General features: G+C 39.4%; 1 protein-coding gene across 2 annotated transcripts in view; it reads left to right on the top strand.

The window, feature by feature from the left end:
- The window catches only part of dnajc1 (DnaJ (Hsp40) homolog, subfamily C, member 1), a 292,850-nt gene that overhangs the window by 245,512 nt on the left and 26,420 nt on the right, over positions 1-20,918 (top strand). For both annotated transcript variants that reach the window (XM_063044233.1, XM_063044232.1), the window contains exon 9: positions 11,814-11,933. In XM_063044233.1, the coding sequence (XP_062900303.1) occupies positions 11,814-11,933 (120 nt within the window). The remainder of the gene's footprint in view (positions 1-11,813; positions 11,934-20,918) is intronic.

Below are 20,918 nucleotides of genomic sequence, written 5' to 3'. Positions count from 1 at the left end.
GAAACTATGAAAATAGGTTGAGAGGGATAATAAATCAGCCATGGCAAAGCAGGCCTGATGGGCCAAATGGCCCAATTCTGCTCCTTTGTCTTATGGTCTAAAAAGATCGTCAGCCTATCGAGCCTGTCCTTGATATTTAAGCCCTTCAGATCCAGTAACAATCCTTGTGAATCTGCAGCTTAATGACATATTTCCCATAGAACATCAAACGGTACAAAATAGGACAGATCCTTTGCCCCACAATGTCTGTGCTGAACATGATGCTGAATTAAACTAATTCTCTTCTCTACCTGGGTGACCAGGACTGCAATTCTCCAAGGGTTGTCTCACCGCCAGCTTTTACGGTGCAACATAATGTGTCACTTCCCGTACTTGTGCTGTGATTGATGAAGTCAAGTGTATTAGATGCCACCACCACCACCCTGCCTACCTCAATCATCACTTTCAGGAAGCCTGAGCCCTATGTCTTGCTTTTCTACAGTACTCTGGGGCCCCAAGTCCTGCCCTGGTTTAACAGACCAAAATGCATAACCTTACACTTATGAGTTAAATTACATCTGCCATTCTCTGGTCCGCTTCTCCAGTTCATCAAAATCCTATTGTAATCCAAAACAGCCCACCCCTATCCACAACCAATTCTAGTGTCATCCGCAAACCTAATATTCACGTTAACAACATTGTCATGCAAACCTTTTGATGTGCTGCAGGGATCAATGGACTTGCCACTGATTGCTGCAGCACATCACTGGACACAGGCCATCAATTTGAATAACAGTCTTCTGCTGCCACCACCACCACCACAACAACCTGATTTCTTCCACTAACCTGTTTTTCTATTCATTTTGTTAGCACACCCTAGATGTCATGTGTTCTAACCTTGCAGACTAGTCTAGGATTTGGACCCTTGTCAAATGCTTTGGTAAAGTACATCTCTTCAAAAAAGCACGCATGAGTCATGATTTCCCATATTCAAAGCCATGCTGACTCTAACTGGTCCTTGTCTTTTTAAATATTGTTGTATCCTGTGCCTCAGATATCTCTACACTAACTTTCCCACCACTGATGTTAGCTCACTGACCTGTATATTCCGTCTGGATAGCCTCCAACCTGATGGTGTAAACATCAACTTCTGGTAATTGAACCCCACCATTCCTCCATTCCCATTTCTCTCTCTCAGCTTTTTCCTTACCTGTTCATCTCCTCCCTCTGGTGCTCCTCCCCTTTCCCTTTCTTCTATGATTTTCTACCCTCTCCTATCAGATTCCCCCTTTTCCAACCTTTTGTATCTTTCATCAATCAACTTCCCAGCTCTTTACTTTACACCTCCCACCTCATGATTTCACTTATCACCTACCACCTTGTACTTCTTCCTCCCCTAACCCACCCCCCACCTTCTTGCTCTAGATTCTCATCTTTTTTCCAGTTCTGATGAAGGGTCTTGGCCTGAAATGTCAACTGTTTACTCATTTCCACAGATGCTGCCTGGCCTGCTAAGTTCCTCCAACATTTTATGTGTGTTGCCTGGCATCTAGTTCCCTGGTTTGTCCTCGCCATTCTTAAATAAAGGCCTCACATTAGCCACTCCCCATTATCTCATCCGTGGCTGTAGAAGATGAATTGGTTCTAATATGTTAGCTTCTCTCCTTAAATAAGTGACCTGTACCATACTCAGAAATCCTGATGTGAACACATCAATACCCTGTCTAACTGAAGCAGAGCATCATTCTTTTGTATTGAATTTCCTTTGCAATTAACAATGGCAGCCGATAGTTTTCAAAAGTGCTGTGCCTCCATACTTGCCTTTTAGAATCGTGGCACAAAAATACCCAGTTTCCTTTGCACCTTACCTTGCTTTAATTTCATTGTGATAATAAACTTGCAAAAACAGGCAGGGCCGTGTCTTTTTCCACATTATAATCCATTTGTCAGATCTTTTCCCACTTACTTGACTTGTCTGTACCCTTTGTAGCTCCCTTTTGTTTTCTTGACAACTTTCTTTTCCTATGTTTGTATCATTAGCAAATTTAGCAAACACTCCTTTGATGCCTTCATCCAAGTGATTAATCCAAGTTGTAAAATTTTGAGGCCTCAGCATAAAGCTATGTTGCACACCTCTTGTTATGCCTTGGCAACCAGAAAAAAAAATCTTTTATGCCCATTTTTTGGCTTCCTGTTAACCAGCAACTCTTAACCATGTCAATAGTTACCTCCTTCCTTGATCTTTTATTTTCTGTAATAACTTTTGTGGCAGCGTTGTATCATATGCCTTCTGGAAATCTTAGTACATTCACTGGTTCCTCTTTATGGATAGCACATATTATTAGTTTGTTGTTGTCACATGTACTGAGGTAAGGTGGAAAAGCTTGTCTTACATACCATCCATATTATTTGCAGTACTTCAGTAAGTTTGTCAAAAATGAACTTTTCCTACAAAAGACCATATTTATATGATTACCTTGACTTTTTAGATCATAGTGTCAAATAGCACAGAAATTGGACTTTCGATCCACCAGGTCCATGCCAAGATCTAAGCACCTGTCTATTCTAATTTCTGTGTGTTTTGCCTTGATGTCTTTTGAAATAAACTCTAAATAATTCTCTTCAAAGACATAAATCCATCTGGCCTGTAGTTAACGCAAACAACAGGAATTCTGCAGATGCTAGAAATTCAAGCAACACATATCAAAGTTGCTGGTGAACGCAGCAGGCCAGGCAGCATCTCTAGGAAGAGGTACAGTCGACGTTTCGGTCCTGACGAAGGGTCTCGGCCCGAAACGTCGACTGTACCTCTTCCTAGAGATGCTGCCTGGCCTGCTGCGTTCACCAGCAACTTTGATGTGTGTGGTCTGTAGTTACCTGCTTTTTGTTTCTTTTCCAATATATTTTCCAGCCTTATGGAACTTACCCTGAAATTTGGAAAATTAAAGCCAAAGCATTAACTATCTTACTTAACTCTGTCTTATAAAATCCAATGGTACAGTTCATCTAGACCAGGAGTCTTCAAGCCTGCATTTCAAACAGTTTGCTTTGTACCACTTTCGTGGTAACTGGTAATTTTCCTGAGTACCTCCTTGCATTCTGATTCCCAATTTACAGCTATTTCTGAGATATCACTTGTATTCTCCATTGTGGGTTGATGTTAAAATACCGTTTAAGATTCAGCTATTATTAAGATTCCATTATTAATTTCTCTGACTCACTTTCTATGTCTGATCACTGTGTAGCTCGCTGGTAAGGATCTTTAGAAACCCATACTAATATTTTGCAAATATTTCAATGTCAAAATTCTTTTCATTAAAGATTTATCCAATACAGTTGTGAATTATTTGTGGTTCTTTATGTTCTGGGTGCTCATCATCTATAAATGTTGATTGTTCTTTTGGATTGTGAAATAATTAAGCAAATTAGAAGATTTGTGGATGGTATGAAAATTGGCGATGAAGGTTGTCTTTGGCTACAGCAAAATATAGATTAGTTGGAGTAATGGCAGATGGAATTTAATCCTAACATGTATATAGCAATGTCTTTTGGAAACTCAACTAAGGGCCCTGAGGAGTGCTGATGAATGGAGAAACCTTGTGGTACATGTCCATTGTTTCTTGACATTGATAACACAGGTGGATTGGGTGGTGAAGGAGACATAAAGGGTATACTTGGTATAAGGGCTAAAAGAATATAAAAGTAGGGACATCAAGTTACGAGTTTACAAAACACTACTGCAGCTGCACTTGGAGTACATGTGCATTTCAGGTTATCACACCATATCCAAGATGCGATTGTGCTAGAAAGAATGCAGAGGAAATTTTCTAGTTTGTCTCAATTCGAAGGGTGTAGTTGTAAAGAGAGATGGGATAGGTTCACTGGCATAGATAGGATAGCAAAAATCTTTTTTTTCCCATGGTGGAGTATCAAAAACAAGGGTATGAATTAAAGTTGACAAGGAGGGGGTTGCTCTTCATACAAAATGGTTGATGCAGGAATGTGCTGACAGACAGGATCACAGAACTGCATACAATCACAGTGTTTCAGAGACAACAAAAGACGTCCTTAAAATTGCCAAATTACAGAAAATTGCAGCCATAATGCAGGCAAATAAAAGTAGCATAGTTAAGTACAAAAGTCAGCATAGATGTAGTGAACTAGGTGGTCTTTTTCTATAAAAACTGAGTCTTTAAATATTATAATCAGTTATAAAAAGTATTTTTTCTATATTTTGTTCTAATTCATTGCACGTTGTATAGCTCCACATTATTGTATGGTCTTCAAACTATATCAATAGTAATCTACATAAAATGCTGGAGGACCTCAGCAGCCAGACAGCGCCTATGGAAAAAAAGTACAGTCAGCGTTTGAGGCCAAAATGTTGACTGTACTTTTTTCTGTAGATGCTGCCTGGCTGCTGAATTCCTCCAGCATTTTGTGTGTGTTACTTGGATTTCCAGAATCTGCAGATTTTCTCTTGTTTGTCAATGGTAGTCTTAACAGTCTTTTTTTGTTTCCAATTTCTTTCACATTGTTGATTTCCACCATATTCTTGCATTAATCTGAGTCTCAGCCTGGAAAGGGTCCTGACTCTGTGAAAAACAGGGTGTGTGGTCCCAGTACCCAAGAAAGGCCGACCAAAAGCTTTGAATGACTTCTGTCCAGTGGCCCTGACCTTACACATCATGAAGTCTCTAGAGAGGTAGTTGCTGGCTCACTGCTGACCCATGGTCAGATCAGCCCTTGATCCCCTGCAGTTTACCTGCCAGGAGCATATTGGAGTCAACGATGCTGACATCTACTTGCTGAACAGAGCCTGCTCCCATTTGGATAAGCAGGGCAGCACTGTGAGGATCATGGTTTCGATTTTTCAAGTGCCTTCAATACCATACAGCTCTCACGGCTGGGGGAAACTCCATTCAATGCGGGTTGGCACTTCCATTGTATCCTGGATAATGGACTACCTGGCTGGCAGACCACAGTTTGTGTGACTTCAGAGCTGTGTGTCAGACATGGCTATAAACAGCACTGAGGCCCCACAGGGGACTGTATTGACTCCCTTCCAGTTTACCCTGTATATCTCGGACTTTAGATACAACATTGAGTCATATCTGCAGAAATTCTCTGATGACTCAGCAATAGTTGGTTGTATAAAGGGAGGACAGGAGGATGTATACAGGGCCGTGGTGGAGAACTTTGTTGAATGGTGCAAGCTGAATCATCTACAAACAAGAGAGAATGCAGATATTGGAAATCCATACAACACACACAAAATGCTGGAGGAACTCAGCAGGCCAGGCAGCATCAATGGAAAAGAGTACGGTTGACGTTTCAGGCCGAGACCCTTTCCTCGCCCCAAGCCCTCCCCACCCCGCCCCAGCTCCCCGTCCAATATCTTTACACGCTTGCCTCTCCTTTACACTTTATGTACTGTATCTGGAGAAACTTTTGGTATCCTTTTTAATATTATTGGCTAGCTTACTTGCGTATTCGATCTTTCCCCTTGACTTTTTTAATTATCTTCTGTTGTTTTTTAAAAGCTTCCCAATCTTCTAATTTCCCACTAATTTTTGCTCTATTATATGTCCTCCCTTTGGTGCTTATGTTAGCTTTGATTTCTCTTGTTAGCCACAGTTGTCATCTTTCTTTTAGAATACTTCTTCCTCTTTGGGATGTGTATATCCTGTGCCTTCTGAATTGCTTCCAAGTTGCTGCTCTGCCGTCATCCCTGCCAGTGTCCTTTTTTAATCAATTCTGGCCAACTCCTCTCTCATGTCTCTGTAATTCCCTTTAATCCACTGCAGAACTGATATATCTGACTTTGGCTTCTTCTTCTCAAATTTCAGGGTGAATTAAATCATATTATGATCACTTTTCCCTTAGGGTTCCTTTACTTTAAGCTCTTTAATCAATTCTGATCCACTGCACAACACTCAATCCAGGCAACATACATCAAAGTTGCTGGTGAACGCAGCAGGCCAAGCAGCATCTATAGGAAGAGGCGCCGTCAATCCAGAATAGCTGATCCCCTAGTGTGCTCAACCACGAGCTGCTCTAAAAAGCTATCTCATAGGCACTCTAGAAATTCTTCTTCCTGGAATCCAGCACCAAACTGATTTTCCCAATCTACTTGCATACTGAAGTCCCCCATGACTATTGTAACATTGCCCTTTTGACATGCATTTTCTATCTCCCATTGTAAATTGTATGCCACATCCTTATTATTGTTTGGGGGTCTGTATAGAACTCCCATCAGGGTCCTTTTACCCTTGCAGTTCCTTAGCTCTATCCATAATGATTCAACACCTTCTGACCCTATTAGAACAGGCATAAGCTATTCAGTCTTTCTGTTTACAAAAAAACACTATAAATACATAATCTGTATCTTAAGTTACCCTCCTTGCCGAAGTGTCTTGAATCATTAAACCTAACAACTAACTTGTTAATTTAATAAGCAAACTGGCAATCTGATTAAGGGTCTCAACCTGAAACTTTGACTGTTTATTCACCTCTATATATGCTTCTGACCTGCTGAGTTCCTCTGGCATTTTTTGTATGTTACTTAGGAATTAGTGGGGTACCGCAAGGCTCAGTGCTGGGACCCCAGTTGTTTACAATATATATTAATGACTTGGATGAGGGAATTAAATGCAGCATCTCCAAGTTTGCGGATGACACGAAGCTGGGAGGCAGTGTTAGCTGTGAGGAGGATGCTAAGAGGATGCAGGGTGACTTGGATAGGTTGCGTGAGTGGGAAAATTCATGGCAGATACAATTTAATGTGGATAAATGTGAAGTTATCCACTTTGGTGGCAAAAGTAGGAAAACAGATTATTATCTGAATGGTGGCCAATTAGGAAAAGGGGAGGTGCAACGAGACCTGGGTGTCATTATACACCAGTCATTGAAAGTGGGCATGCAGGTACAGCAGGCGGTGAAAAAGGCAAATGGTATGCTGGCATTTATAGCAAGAGGATTCGAGTACAGGAGCAGGGAGGTACTACTGCAGTTGTACAAGGCCTTGGTGAGACCACACCTGGAGTATTGTGTGCAGTTTTGGTCCCCTAATCTGAGGAAAGACATCCTTGCCATAGAGGGAGTACAAAGAAGGTTCACCAGATTGATTCCTGGGATGGCAGGACTTTCATATGAAGAAAGACTGGATGAACTAGGCTTGTACTCATTGGAATTTAGAAGATTGAGGGGGGATCTGATTGAAACGTATAAAATCCTAAAGGGATTGGACAGGCTAGATGCAGGAAGATTGTTCCCGATGTTGGGGAAGTCCAGAACGAGGGGTCACAGTTTGAGGATAAGGGGGAAGCCTTTTAGGACTGAGATTAGGAAAAACTTCTTCACACAGAGAGTGGTGAATCTGTGGAATTCTCTGCCACAGGAAACAGTTGAGGCCAGTTCATTGGCTATATTTAAGAGGGAGTTAGATATGGCCCTTGTGGCTACGGGGATCAGGGGGTATGGAGGGAAGGCTGGTGCAGGGTTCTGAGTTGGATGATCAGCCATGATCATAATAAATGGCGGTGCAGGCTCGAAGGGCCAAATGGCCTTCTCCTGCACCTATTTTCTATGTTTCTATTTCAGTATCTACAGCATCTCTTGTATTAATATAAGCTTGAAGTTTTGCAATTAAGCCAAAATGAGTAGAAATTTTTGTGCAGTGTAGTGGTGAAGTTTTTGTGGAAGTTTGATCATTCAAATTATCCTGCGTATGAGGTAGTGCTTCTGTACATTTTCTTGAAGCACGTTCTTTTAAGATTGTTTTCTTATTCACTCCTTCCGTGTCAACATCTCTCTATTCAACAAGTTTCCCTTATGTAAGGTTGTAACTGAAAATTGAGAGTCTTGAAGTCAACATGAAACTCCTGGCACATTACACCCTGTAGAATATTTAGATGTGCTGATATACCAAACATTGTTTCTCTTCAAGTAGCAGTCTGAATGTTTTGTACTTGGGCACAAGATGAGTGAACTGAATCCTATCATGTGAGTAGCGTCAGGAGTAGTGACAGGTTTTCTTTCTGATCTTTCGAATCCAGAAACAATACTCTTTGTTGAGGCATTATGTTTTCTTCTGTGTGCATCTAGTGAGCACAGGGGCAGATGTCAGTGTGGTACCGGATAGAGTTGGTATGGTTTCAGCTAGAATAAGGATCAGTAATCATTCTGCAATATTATGTACTCTTTCAAATGGCCCTATTGTTGAAATGATTAGCAATCGCCTGCAATGAAATCTGAGTGGATGCAGTCTATATTTCGTGCACCTAATGAATTTGTGCTCAAATTGAATGCATCATTGCTGTTTAGTCTGGGGTTTACAGTTGGCACAAGCATGTTATAATGATTTTTTTCTGTTAATCCTTTAATGATTATCATTTTTGTCTCAGTCATTTTTAAGCCCATTGGGACCCCCTAGGGCGACAGTCTTTACAGACTCTTTGGGATCATGATTTTTATTAAGTAAAATGAATCCTTTGAGTCACAAATTTAATTTAAAACTCTTAAGAGCCAAATATGCTTGGTCAACTTTTAAAAGAGGAGAAAATATTTGCATTGTTTAAAAAAGCCTGCTGTACTCAATATTGTGTAGTTAAAATCCAATTTAAATATTTCTTCTTGCCTCAGTGTCCTACTCAGAAAATGAAACAGCTTCAAAATAAATTAATTGAATTAGAAAGTAATTTTCCTAATAGGGGTACTGGTACCTTATGTAAGCATAGCCATCCCTAAAATGTTTTAAATAGAGGAGGGGTAACAGATTTTTGCAGTACATAAAACAAGACCCTGCTGGTTTAATGAATTGGTTGTTTTATTTTAAATTGCCTAAATGTAGTAAATAATATGGCTGAGGCATTTGTACTGAATGTAAATCTAGTCTCCCATCAGTGCAGAGATTGTGTTCTGGAAACATTTAATTGGGTTGAGGTCACATATCTGAGCAGGCTACTGTCGCATTAGAATGCAAGCGTAATAATGACAGCTGTCTCCTCGCCATGTGGCATCTGCCATTACTTTGATGTACTGCAGGGATGGATTTTTGGGTCTTGGTTCCAAAGAAATTGTGAGGCACAAGGCTTTCAACAACAAAACAGCATGCTTGGGTTCCAGTTGACTGTAATAGCTATGTTTGGTTCAGTGTTAAACCAGGAAGAAACTGCTCATGCAATTAGCACCTTGAAAACTTATTTAACTCCTGATTATAAGGAGTTTGTGCTGCAGTATTCATTCTGTCTGGAGACACAGTTGGCTGTTTCTGTGGAATTTTTAATTAATCACTTAGGATGGATTGCAGCCATTACAGTGCAGCAGTGCCATTGTGTGTGTCCTTGGTTAACTTTTTACTTGTTAGTTGTGATTTTTTTAAAAAAACAGTGAGCATGACACAACATTCTGGTTAAATTTTAGCTCACTTGAAATAATTGTTCTTTTTTAAATAGGGTGATAATTATTTTGTGAGAATGAAGTATTTTCTAAAATGACTTTTAAATTGTGTTCATAATCCATTCTCAGTATATAACTCAAGTATTGCTTTTACTAAGCTAATTAAAGGATGTTAATACAAATTAAAATTAAAGATATCCAGCATCTATTTTGATGAAATGCAAATACAGTTTGAGAAACTGAAAGCTTTTACAACTTGGCCATATTGCTGGGATTATGTTTGATACAAAAAAATAATATTTCTGAAATGTCATTCTTGAGCTGGAATCTTTTAATTATGTATAATATTGCAGAAAGTAATGCCTGGCCTGCTTGTAGAAAACTCATTTAATGTGTTATCAACTATTGTAAAAGAAAACAGTGGAGTGTTGTAAATGTACCTAAAATGAGAATTTATTATTACTTTGTTAATTAAAATTAACCTGCTATTAGTATAAACTACTCAGGCTGTCGGGGAATGTGAAGCATACTATTTTGGTTAAAATATATTGAGCTAAATGTACAAGACCAGTGGTCAGTAACAATGGTCCAGTTATGATTGCTGAATATTGTCAACCAATTTATGTTTGACAATCACACAAAGAATATTGGTCTGAAATTATTTAATAGGTTTATCACTGCAGCAATCTGAAAAAGGCTAGTAGAAATTGTTAGATTATAATTTACATGGTTCAACTAAATATTCATGTGCTCTTCTTTGATTTGCAACAGAAACTCCAATTCAGTTCTTGTCTAAAGCTGTCTGTAATGTGAAACTTGAAATTCAGCTATTAAAAACATGTCTTCTTTGAATCTCTGCTTCATTCTGTCCCCACTGCATTGAGCACATGCACTGGAGTGTAATATGATACTGTGAGATATGACCTGGTTTAGGGCAAAGGTGCAGTGTAAACATCAGAGCCCTACAAAGACTTTTAAGGAATTGTAACTTATTCAAAATATCACCAAACAGCTGCAGAATGGCTTGAACCTTTCAAGGAACTTGGTGTCAAAATTCTGTTAAAGTGAGATTGCTGCAGTTTTGCAATGACTTTGAGTGATAGACTTTTTTTGCACAAATATTAGTAATTTGCTTTGTTTTTGAAGTATAAGAAGTGATGTTTGATCACCATAGGCATAACTGTGAACTGTTAGAAACTAATAAAGCAATCTGCATCTTAAAAAGAGGTTCATCAGCTTTTTGGATGGTGGATTGTTTGGGATTGTTTCTTTCATAGTCAATTGATCTTTGAATGTTTAAAATTAAAGTGTGAATGGATTCCCAAGTTGCATAAATTTGGTAAATTAATGATCAAATACTGTGGTGATTGTATCCGGAAAGTTCATTAAGAACTTTACCTTCAATTCACATGTAAATTATTAACTGAATTTAAAGTAAGTCTTTTATGTGATTAAGAAGCTATGTTGGCATTAAAATATCTTCTGCTTACTTCCCTCAACATGGGATGTTAACGGATTTTTTTCCCAAATGGTTTTACTTGCACTTAATTTAATTGAGGGCACAGTTACAAATATTCTAAAAATGGCAGTTGCCTTTATACCAAATTCAGATGGTAAGGACTTGTGTAGGAAGTAATGAAAATACAGAGAGATAATCTTATTTGGGTAATGACTTGAAATTTATGCTCAGTTATCAATTTCTGTGTGGTGGTAAAACAGAAGCCTGAATAACATAGTCCATTCTGCAAATTAATGCAAATGACTAGGCCTGTCGAGAAACACTTTATAGGATACTGTGCTTTTATTATGACTGAAGTTGCCATTTGGACATGGTGAAAGGAGCATGTTTGAACCATCGATTAGGGCAGCAGTGAAAAGTCAAGAAGGCCCTGTTAAGCTCACAGTGCAGCAGGCGGATGTCAGTGTGGTTTGAGCACAGTGGGAGAATGACAGGGAGGATTAGTGTCAGCAAGAGGCTTTGTGGTCGCTGTGGAGATAGTCCCTGGGGTCACTCACCTCTGTGACTGCACTCTGCGCTGACGGCTTAGTAATACAAACCCCATGATACATGGTTGTTCATTACTAGGGTCAGAGATTATTATATATAAAGTATTTATATCTTAAGGGATTAATTTTTTAACATTCAATTTGTGGTGTTTCATGAGGGTATTTTTTTTTAAAAATCTTTGTTTCTGTGCTGATTTTTCATCTTAAGGATATTCTTGTATATTATTCATCAATGATGGTGCTTTTGCATGGGGTTATTTTCTCTAAATAGAGGTATTCTTTCAAAGTGGCTGCTACATAAATATGTCATTCATTTCAATATTTTTAATGTTCTAAATGAAGCGATATCGCTAACTGCCAGAGTGCATGTGTGAATTTAATTCATTTTATGTGACTTTTTCTCCTTGTTATTTTGAACATTATTACAGGCACCTCAGTGGACAGAAGAGGACCTCAGCCAGCTGACAAGAAGTATGGTTAAGTTCCCAGGGGGTACTCCAGGTCGATGGGAAAAGATTGCTCACGAATTGGGTCGATCAGTGGCAGATGTGAGTCACTTGGATTTGCATTGTACATTGAGTGACAAACTGATCGAGACAGGCAGTGTAGAGGCAACATAGCTATAGTTAGGCACTTGTCTGGTGAAAGAAAACTGCAGTTCTTTTAGGACCTGGAAGTGAACCATTAACTAAGCAAGAAGCAGATGTGGAGAAGTTTCAGTCACTAAATCAACAGCTGTAATTGATCAGTTGTACAAGGATTCTGGTACTTAGAGATTTGGACTACCATAATGTGATCACAGGAGGATGATACCACAGTACAAAACTATGCCATTTTGAGCTGTGGAAGGGTATTGTTAGGCTAGTTTAAGACGATAGTTAATTTTTTTTAAGATACCCAGGCAATGTAATATAAATACAGATTGAATGCCAAGATTTTTACAGATGTTTTAGATTATGTACTTTAAAAATTATTAATGATGCCCAGTGTTGAAAGTGTAATTTAAAAATAACATATATTATGCAGCAATCACATAAAAAGCTAATTGCCAGAATTTGTTTCATATGTTATCATTTTGAGGGTTTTAAAAATTCCGCAAGCTGAAGGTTCAAATTGATTATGCTTTTATTATTGAATTACAGCAGAAACTGGGCCTTCAATAACTGTAAAATAAGTATTCTCAGATGAATAAAAGATGATGTTGGTCTTAAACTAAGCTTTTGTAAAGCATCTATGAAAATGTATCACTTTATTGAAGCTTTTAATGCACAAAATTGAGCAATGTATTTAATTGTTAAAGCTTTTTGTCCTGGTCCTTACTTGTGCTTATTATGCCTGTGCTCATTGGCTTATGTTACATCCTGGTTACAAAACACAGAGTTTAAAATTTGTATTGCTGCTTTCAAAAGCTACCTTTCCACCCCCATCAACACAGTCTCCATCATTTTTGAGATTTCTACACTTCAGTTCTGGTTTCTTATTTTACTTTCGTTGTTTTACATGCGGTCCTTTGATGTGCAAGACCTGAAGCCTGGAATTCTCTCTCTAAGCTCCTCTCCCAAACTATCTCGCTTAGCATGCCCTAAAACATGCCTTAATAACCAAAATTTTTATCATTTGCCTTTTAAATGTTGGATATTAAACCTCTGATACACCATGTGATGTTGTATTAGATTAATTGCACTATATTTAAGGACCAATTATTGTTACAGAAACAAAAGTTAACTTCTGATAATGCAAAATTAAGCACACCCAAATGTGAAAGGCTGATGCTGGCAGTTAATTGTTTTTTGCTATTTTCCAGGATTTAGATAATTATATTTATTTTCCTTAAAAAGATCTCGTAAGGCACCAGCTTAAAAGGTAATTTAGACAGATGTAGTCCCAAAGAGGTGATGTGTGGTAAGGAGAGATCTCCAGATTATCGTAGAAAATTTTGAGTCAGTGGCTCAGGAGAGGGGCATCAGTACATGATGATGTCATCAGTGGAAGATCCAAAACTGGATACAAAGGACGGTGGAATCGGGGTAATAGCTTGACACGGCATTTTCTTGTATGAGCCGAAGGTCATTCAGCTGCAGCTCCCTCAAGACCGTGTTAAGGAACTAGAACTACAACTGGATGACCTTTGGCTCATGTGGGAGACTGAGTAAGTGATAGAGGCTGCAGGGAGGTAGTCACTCCTAAGTTGCAGGAGGCAGGTATTTGGGTGAGTGCCAGGAGAGGGAAAGAAAATGGGCAGTCAGTGCACAGTATCCCTGTGGCCATTTCCCTCAATAATAAGTATACCACTTTGGATACTGATGAAGCAGGAGCCACAGGAACTGGGTCTTTGACACTGACTCCGGAGCTGTGGCTCAGAAGAGAAGGGGAAGAAGAGGACTGCACTAGTGATAGGGAATACCATAGAGGAGTAGATGTGAAATTCTGTGAACGTGAAAGTAGGCCCAGATGGTATGTTGCCTCCCAGTTGCTAGGGTTAGGGATGTCTTGGATCGGATCCACACCATTCTAAAGGGGGAAGGTGAACAGCCAGAAGTCGTAGTATATTTTGGTACCAATGATAGAGGTAGGAAAAGGGAGGAGGTCCTGAAGAGAGAATGTAGGGAGTTGGGTAGAAAGCTGGGGATAAAAGGACCTCCAGAGTAGTAATCTCTGGATTGCTGCCTATGCCATGTGCCAGTGAGGATAAGAATCGGATGACTTGTAGATGAATATGTGACTGAAGAATTGGTGCAGGGGGACATGGTTTCAGATTTCTAGATATTGCAATCTGCCCTGGGGAAGGTATGACCTGCACGAAGAAGGACAGGTTACACCTGAACCTGAGTGTTGGAGAGGGTTTAAATTAATTTGGCAGGGAGTTGGGAACCAGAGTGACAGGGCTGAGGATGGGGCAGTTGGTATACAACTCAATGCAGTGTGTGGTGACAGGTAGATGATGGGGCAAAATTGCAGTCAGTGGGATGAGTTGAAGTATAACATGGGAGCGAGATGAATACAGGCTGGGTGTTATACTTGAATGCATGCAGTATCAGAATCGGACATGTGTCGTGAAATTTGGAATGAGGTAAATATTATAGCAGTTAGAGATTAGCAGGTATGATGTTGTGGGCATCGCTGAGCTGTGGCTGAAGGAAGTTCATTGGAGCTTGACGTTCTAGGATACATATTGTATTGAAAGGATAGGCAGCTAGCCCTGCTGATAAAATATGAAACCAAATCCTTAGAGAGAAAGACGTGACATAGACTTAGAAGATGTAGCATCCTTGTAAGTAGAGTTAAGAAACTGCAAAGGTAAAAAGATCCTAATGGGAATTACATATAGACTACTGAACAGTAGCAAAGATGTGGGCTACAATTTACAGCAGGAGATAGAAAAGGCATGTAAAAAAGGCAATGTTGTGATAATCATGAGAGATTTCAATATGCAGGTAGATTGGGAAAAATTAGGGTGGTGCTGAATCCCAAGAGATGGGATTTGTGGAATGCCTACAAGATGGCTTTTTAGAGCAGCTTTGGTTGAGCCCACTAGGGGAATGGCAATTTTGGATTGGGGATTGTGTGATGAATCGGATTTGATTAGGGAGCTAGTGGTAAAGGAACCCTTAGGAGGCAGTAATCATAATATGATAAAATTCACCCTGCAGTTTTGAGAGGGAGTAGCAAAGATCAAATGTATCAGTATTTCAGTGGAGTAAAGGGAATTACAGAGGCAAGAAACAGGAACTGGCCGAAGTTGATTGGTAGGGGACACTGGCAGGGATGATGACAGAACTGCAATAGTTGGTATTTCAGGGGAAAGTTCAGAAAGCGCAGGGAAGGTGCAGCCCAAAAATGAAGAAGTATTCTAAAGGGAGGATGAGGCAAATGTGGCTGACAAGAGAAGTCAAAGACAGGATAAAAGCAGAAGGGAGGGCATATAATAGAGCAAAAATTAGTGGGATGGTAGAGAATTGGAAAGTTTTTCAAAACGAACAGATGGCAACTAAAAAAACCCTGAAGAGAGAAAAGATGAAATCTGAAGGTAAGCCAGCTAATAATACAAACGAGGATACAAGAAGTTCTTTTTAGCTATACAGAGTAAAAGAGAGACGAAAGTGCATATTGGACCACTGGAAAATGACGCTGGACAGGTAGTAATGAGGAAGAAAAAAATTACAGATGAACTTAAATATTTTGTGCCAGTCTTCACTGTGGAAGACACCAGCAGTATTCCAGAAACGTGAGTGTGTCAGGGGACAGAATTGAGTGCTTTTGCTATTAAAAAGGAGGTGCTTGGGAAGCTGAATGGTCTCAAGCTAGATAAGTCACCTGGTCTAGATGGTCTCTCCAGAGTTCTGTAAGAGGTAGCTGAAGAGATTGTGAAGGGATTAGTAATGATCTTTTAAGAACCACTAGATTCTGGAATAGTTCCAGAGAACTGTAAATTGCAAATGTCACTCCACACATTAAGAAGGCGGGGAGGCAGAAGAAAGGAAATTGTGGGCCAGTTAGCCTGACTTCAGCGGTTGGGAAAATGTTGGAGTCCATTACTAAGGATGAGGTTTTAGGTACTTGGAGGTACATGAAAAGTTGGCCAAAGTCAGCATGGTTTCCTTAAGGGGAAATCTTGCTTGACATATCGTTGGAATTCTTTGAGGAAATAACAGGCAGGATTGAATTGAATTCGATGATCTTTATTGTCATTATACATAGGTACAATGAAACTCTGTTTGGCTTCCTCTCAGGCAGTTAAATAAAGCGGTAGATAAAAACAAGACAGTAATAAAAAAAGTATTAAATAGGTAAGTAGCAGAAAATAAGTTGCAGCAGCACCAGAATATCACAGTAATGCACAATGTGCCATTAGTGCAAGTATTTGAGCCCTTGTGTGTAGACTAAGGAGTGTCATTGGATGTTGTTTACTTGGGATTTCAAAAGCCACACTTTTTCAAGACCCTACCAAATTAACAGGTGCCACACTTGAGGGCTGCTTAACAAGATAACAGCATTGATAGAAGATTGACTGGCAGCAGGCAAAGAGTGAGAATAAAGGGGGCTTTTTCTGGTTGGCTTCCAGTAACCAGTGATGTTCTGCAGAGGTCGGTGCTGCGACCCCTTCTTTTCACATTATATGTCAGTGTTTTGGCTGAAGGAATTTATGGCTTTGTGGACAATACAAGGATAGGTGGGGGGAGCAGGTAGTGATGAGGAAGCAGGATGTCTGCAGAAGGACTTGGGCAATTGGGAGAATGGGCGAAGTGACAGATGGAATATAATGTGGGAAAGTGTATGGTCATGCACTTCATAAGGAGGAATAGAAGTGTGGACTTTTTTCTAAATAGATAGAAAATTTTAAAAATCAAAAAATCAGAGGTTCAAATTGACTTGGGAGCCCTTGTTGAGTTGGCAAATGCAACTTTAGCATTCATTTCGAAACTAGAATACCAAAGCATGGATATAATATTGAAGCTTTATAAGGAATGGGGTTGCGAGAGATAAATCTGCCATGATGGAATGGCAGAGCAAACTCGGTATGCTTAATTCTGTTGTTACCTTTTATTGTCTCAAGGTTGAGAATCCTGAAAATGATATAAGAGGGAGAGAGGTATCTGGCCCATTGAGTCCATGGAATCCAGCCGATCCTGCTCCTCTGCTTTATGTCTATAGCCCTAGAGAACTTTTCCAGTTCTCTTCAGAACAATATAAATGTATTTTCTTCTTTGATCATTAAGACAGCTTTCTCAATTTTCTATTTCCAATCTAAAATTTAGCAAACTACCAAATAAAGTGTTTTTTAAATTAAAAATACAATCTTATGAGCTACAGGTAACCTCTACTTTTAGTAGATCAGTTAAGCAGAAAGGCATATATTTTGCAATGCTATGCACACTTCTTTACATTCACAAGCATTGATTTGTGCGTGAGGGTGTTAGAGTTGATGCATGCCTATGTTGTTATTGTATTAAGTGAAAAGGAAATACAGTACAGGGTACAGAATACCTGTTCCTGATATTTGACCATGGCTCTGAAGACCACACTTGGGCAATTCAAAAAAATGTACAAAAAACAAGGAGCCCTGATGAAGGATCTTGGCCTGAAACATGGACTCTTTATTTCTCTCCATTGATGCTGCTTGACTTGCTGAGTTGCTCCAACATTTTATGTGCTTTATTCTGGATTAGCAGCATTTGTAGTATCTATTGTTTACATCAAAAAAACAAGTGTGCTTTTTTTCAAAAACTTGGCTGTACACCCATTTCATGCTCCTCCAAGTCAAGATGCTGGATATATTTTCTCTCTGTCCACTTTCAAAACCTCATCCACAGCCTCAACTTGGCTCTGCAATTCCTCAAGTTCACATGATGAAAAAAATCTGTGATTCAGACTGAAGCAAGGGTGATAATTTCAAGAATCTTGCAGCTTAAAATCAAGTTTATTGTCAAATGCACAAGTGCATGTATTCATAGGTGCAATGAAAAACTTGATACAGAGCATTCACAAGAGAAGCATAAATTAACCATAGAGTATACACGACTTTTTACAAGAAATAACATAATTAGAACGAGCAAAATCAATATAGTGCAAAGTGGTCATGTGTTGCTATGCTGAGGTAGTGATTAGGGTTGTGCAGGTTGGTTCATGAACTGAGTGGTTGAACTCATTGTTACAAGGCTTGATAGAGTTCTTTAGAATTGCAGCTAGTAAGATACCTACTCTATCTAGACTTGGTATTATGTGCACTGAAGACTAGATAGCCAGCAATGAAAGTGCAATTCTTGGATCACATTTTCCGTTGCAGCTTCCCCAGTATTGGTAACCACGGTGATAGCATCAACTAGTTGCTCCTTTAAAGGATCTGTGGCTGTCTAAAAGATTTTCTGCCCAGCTTTCACAACTTGTAGGTTGGAGAATCCTTCTACATTACAGGATGTGGGTGCAGACAATCTTTTCTCGCTCAGTCAGTGTCAATACCTGCATATAAACGTTAAAGTGCTACATGACACTCTGATGTCTAACCTATAGTTGATCTCAGTTTTCTTGGTTCCAAGGAGAACCACTTCAACTTAAGGGAAGGGAAAAAGACCAGAGCAAATGGGAAAGGTAAATGGTGCAACCATAGAAGAATTCAGCCCCCACAAATATTTTCACATTTTACTGTCTCATTTTTAAAGTTAAATATATTGGGGTAAGAGTTTTGAGCTAATCTGCAAAGCATTGTGCATTATGTCAAAGCAAAAGAAAAATTCCAAAATCTGTCAACAATTCACTAAAAATTAAAAACCAAGATCGTGGGACTGTAAAAGTATTCATCCCCTTTAATAACTGAGCTCACTTTCCTCAGGTACAATTTGTATAAAAATTGGAGGATCACTTGCTTTCAATGAATTCATGAGAATAAATACCCCATCTCTCTGTAGGATCCACAATATGGTAGATTTTCAACAGACCAAACCAAAATGAAGACAAACGAACATTCAGGACGAGTCAGGGAAATGATAATAGAGAAGAACATATCTGTGGAAGGACACAAGACCATCTCAAAGGTACTGAACATACCTCGGAGCTCGGTGCAGTCCATCGTGAAAAAGTGGAAAAAATATGAACCACAGCCACACTGCCGAGGTCAAGCTGCCCCTCTGAACTTAGACGATGTAAAAGAATTGCATTTGTAAGACAGGCTACTGTGAGGCCAGCCATCACTGAGTGAGCTGCAGAAGTCAGTGGCTGTGATTGGAGATGAAGTTCATGGCTCCACAATCTCGAAGGCCTTGTGTAAAAATGGTATTTATGGAAGAGTGGCAAGGAAGAAGCCCTGGCTTTAAAAAAAAAAGTATTTCTTTGCCCATGAAGATTTTGCAAAGTGTCACTTAGAAGATACTGTAAAGACGTGGAAGAAGGTCTTGTGGACAGGTGAGACTATAAAGTGGAACTTTTTGACCTCAACATAAAATGGTATGTGTATATATGCACTTCACCCAGGTAACACCATCCTAATGTAAAGTTTGGTGGAGGTGGCATCATGCTATGGAGGATGCTTTTCAGCAGCAGGGACTGGAAATCTGGTCAGGATTGATGGAAAATGGAAGATGCTAAATACAGAGAGATCCTGGATAAAAACTCGCTAGCCTCTGCCAGAAAGCTTAAACTAAGGAGAAAGTTTGTCTTTCAGCAGGACAGCGATCCAAAGCACACTACCAGAGCAACCCTGAAGTGGCTTCAAATGAAGAAAATTGATGTCTTTGAGTGGCCCAGTCAGAGTCCTGACCTTAAACTGATCAATCATCTCTGGCAAGACCTCAAGATGCTGTTCACCGCTGTTCCCCAACTAACCTGACACAACATGAGCAATTGTGCAAGGAGGAATGGCAAATCTTGCTCCATCACCTTGTACAAAGTTAATTGTGACTTATCTAAACAGCTGTTATTAGCTGTGAGAGGTGGTTCAACTAAGAACTGAGCAAAGGGGGATGAATACTTTTCAACTGCCAACTTCTCAGTTTCGGAATCTTTACTTTTTCCATTCTTTACAATTTTCCCTTATTTTGGGCTCTACTGTGTAAAAAGGAGCATGTGGTTCAAAATAAAAATTCAGTTTTATTTATCAAAATCTCTGTTTGTAATATTCATTTCTATGAACAAAGGGCTGGGGGCCAAATATTTTTACAAGGCACCGTATGAAGAGACTAACAGATGAAAACGTGGGTTTTTGTAACAAGTATATTATGGACTGCTAGCATTAGCTCAGTGTAGGCAGAAGTAATGAGGAAGGCAGATGTAGTATGACACTAGATATTTAAAAGAATTTTCAGGGTGGGAAAAATGGTGTTGAGAATTGTGTTGACATGTTTTATTTATTTATTTATAATGATCTTGCTGGAAATGCTCAGTCGATCAGTTCACAAAGGTGGAAAAGGAAAATCTGTGTTGGGTAACTGAAGTATTCTGTAAAGCAATCATTTTACAAGGATAAGCCTGGGATTTGAATTGGTTTATTAATGTCACATACAGTGGAAAAACTTGTATACTTGTATACTGATCATTTCATTACAACAAAGATTAGCTTTGTCACATGTACTTGGAAACATACACTAAAATGTGTCGTTTGCGTCAATGACCAGCACAATCCAAGGATGTGTTGGGGGCAACCTGCAAGTGTTGCCATGCTTCCGGCACCAACAAAACTTGTGCCCACGACTCACTAACCGTAACCCATTCGTCTTTATAATGTGGGAGGAAACCCATGTGGTCATGGGGAGAAAGTACAAATTGTTTATAGACAGTGACTGGAATTGAATCCTGATCCTCTGATCACTGATGTCGTAACACATTATGCCTGCCGCTACACTACTGTGTCACTCAGTACATTAAATGGTAGAGGAAGTCCAGTGCAAGTCCATCAGTGAGGTAGGTTGAGGTCCAGAGTTATATCACATTATATTGTTGACGAGCTCCATGGAGGGGGTAGTTGGTTTTTGTGATGTACTGAGTAGTGTCTACAACTCTGCAGTTTCTTGTGGTCATGTTCACAGCAGTTGCCACACTGAGAT

The sequence above is a fragment of the Mobula hypostoma genome, chromosome 3, assembly GCF_963921235.1.
Source record: "Mobula hypostoma chromosome 3, sMobHyp1.1, whole genome shotgun sequence".
NCBI classification, from domain to species: domain Eukaryota; kingdom Metazoa; phylum Chordata; class Chondrichthyes; order Myliobatiformes; family Myliobatidae; genus Mobula; species Mobula hypostoma.
This window is presented reverse-complemented; position numbering and strand designations above follow the sequence as displayed.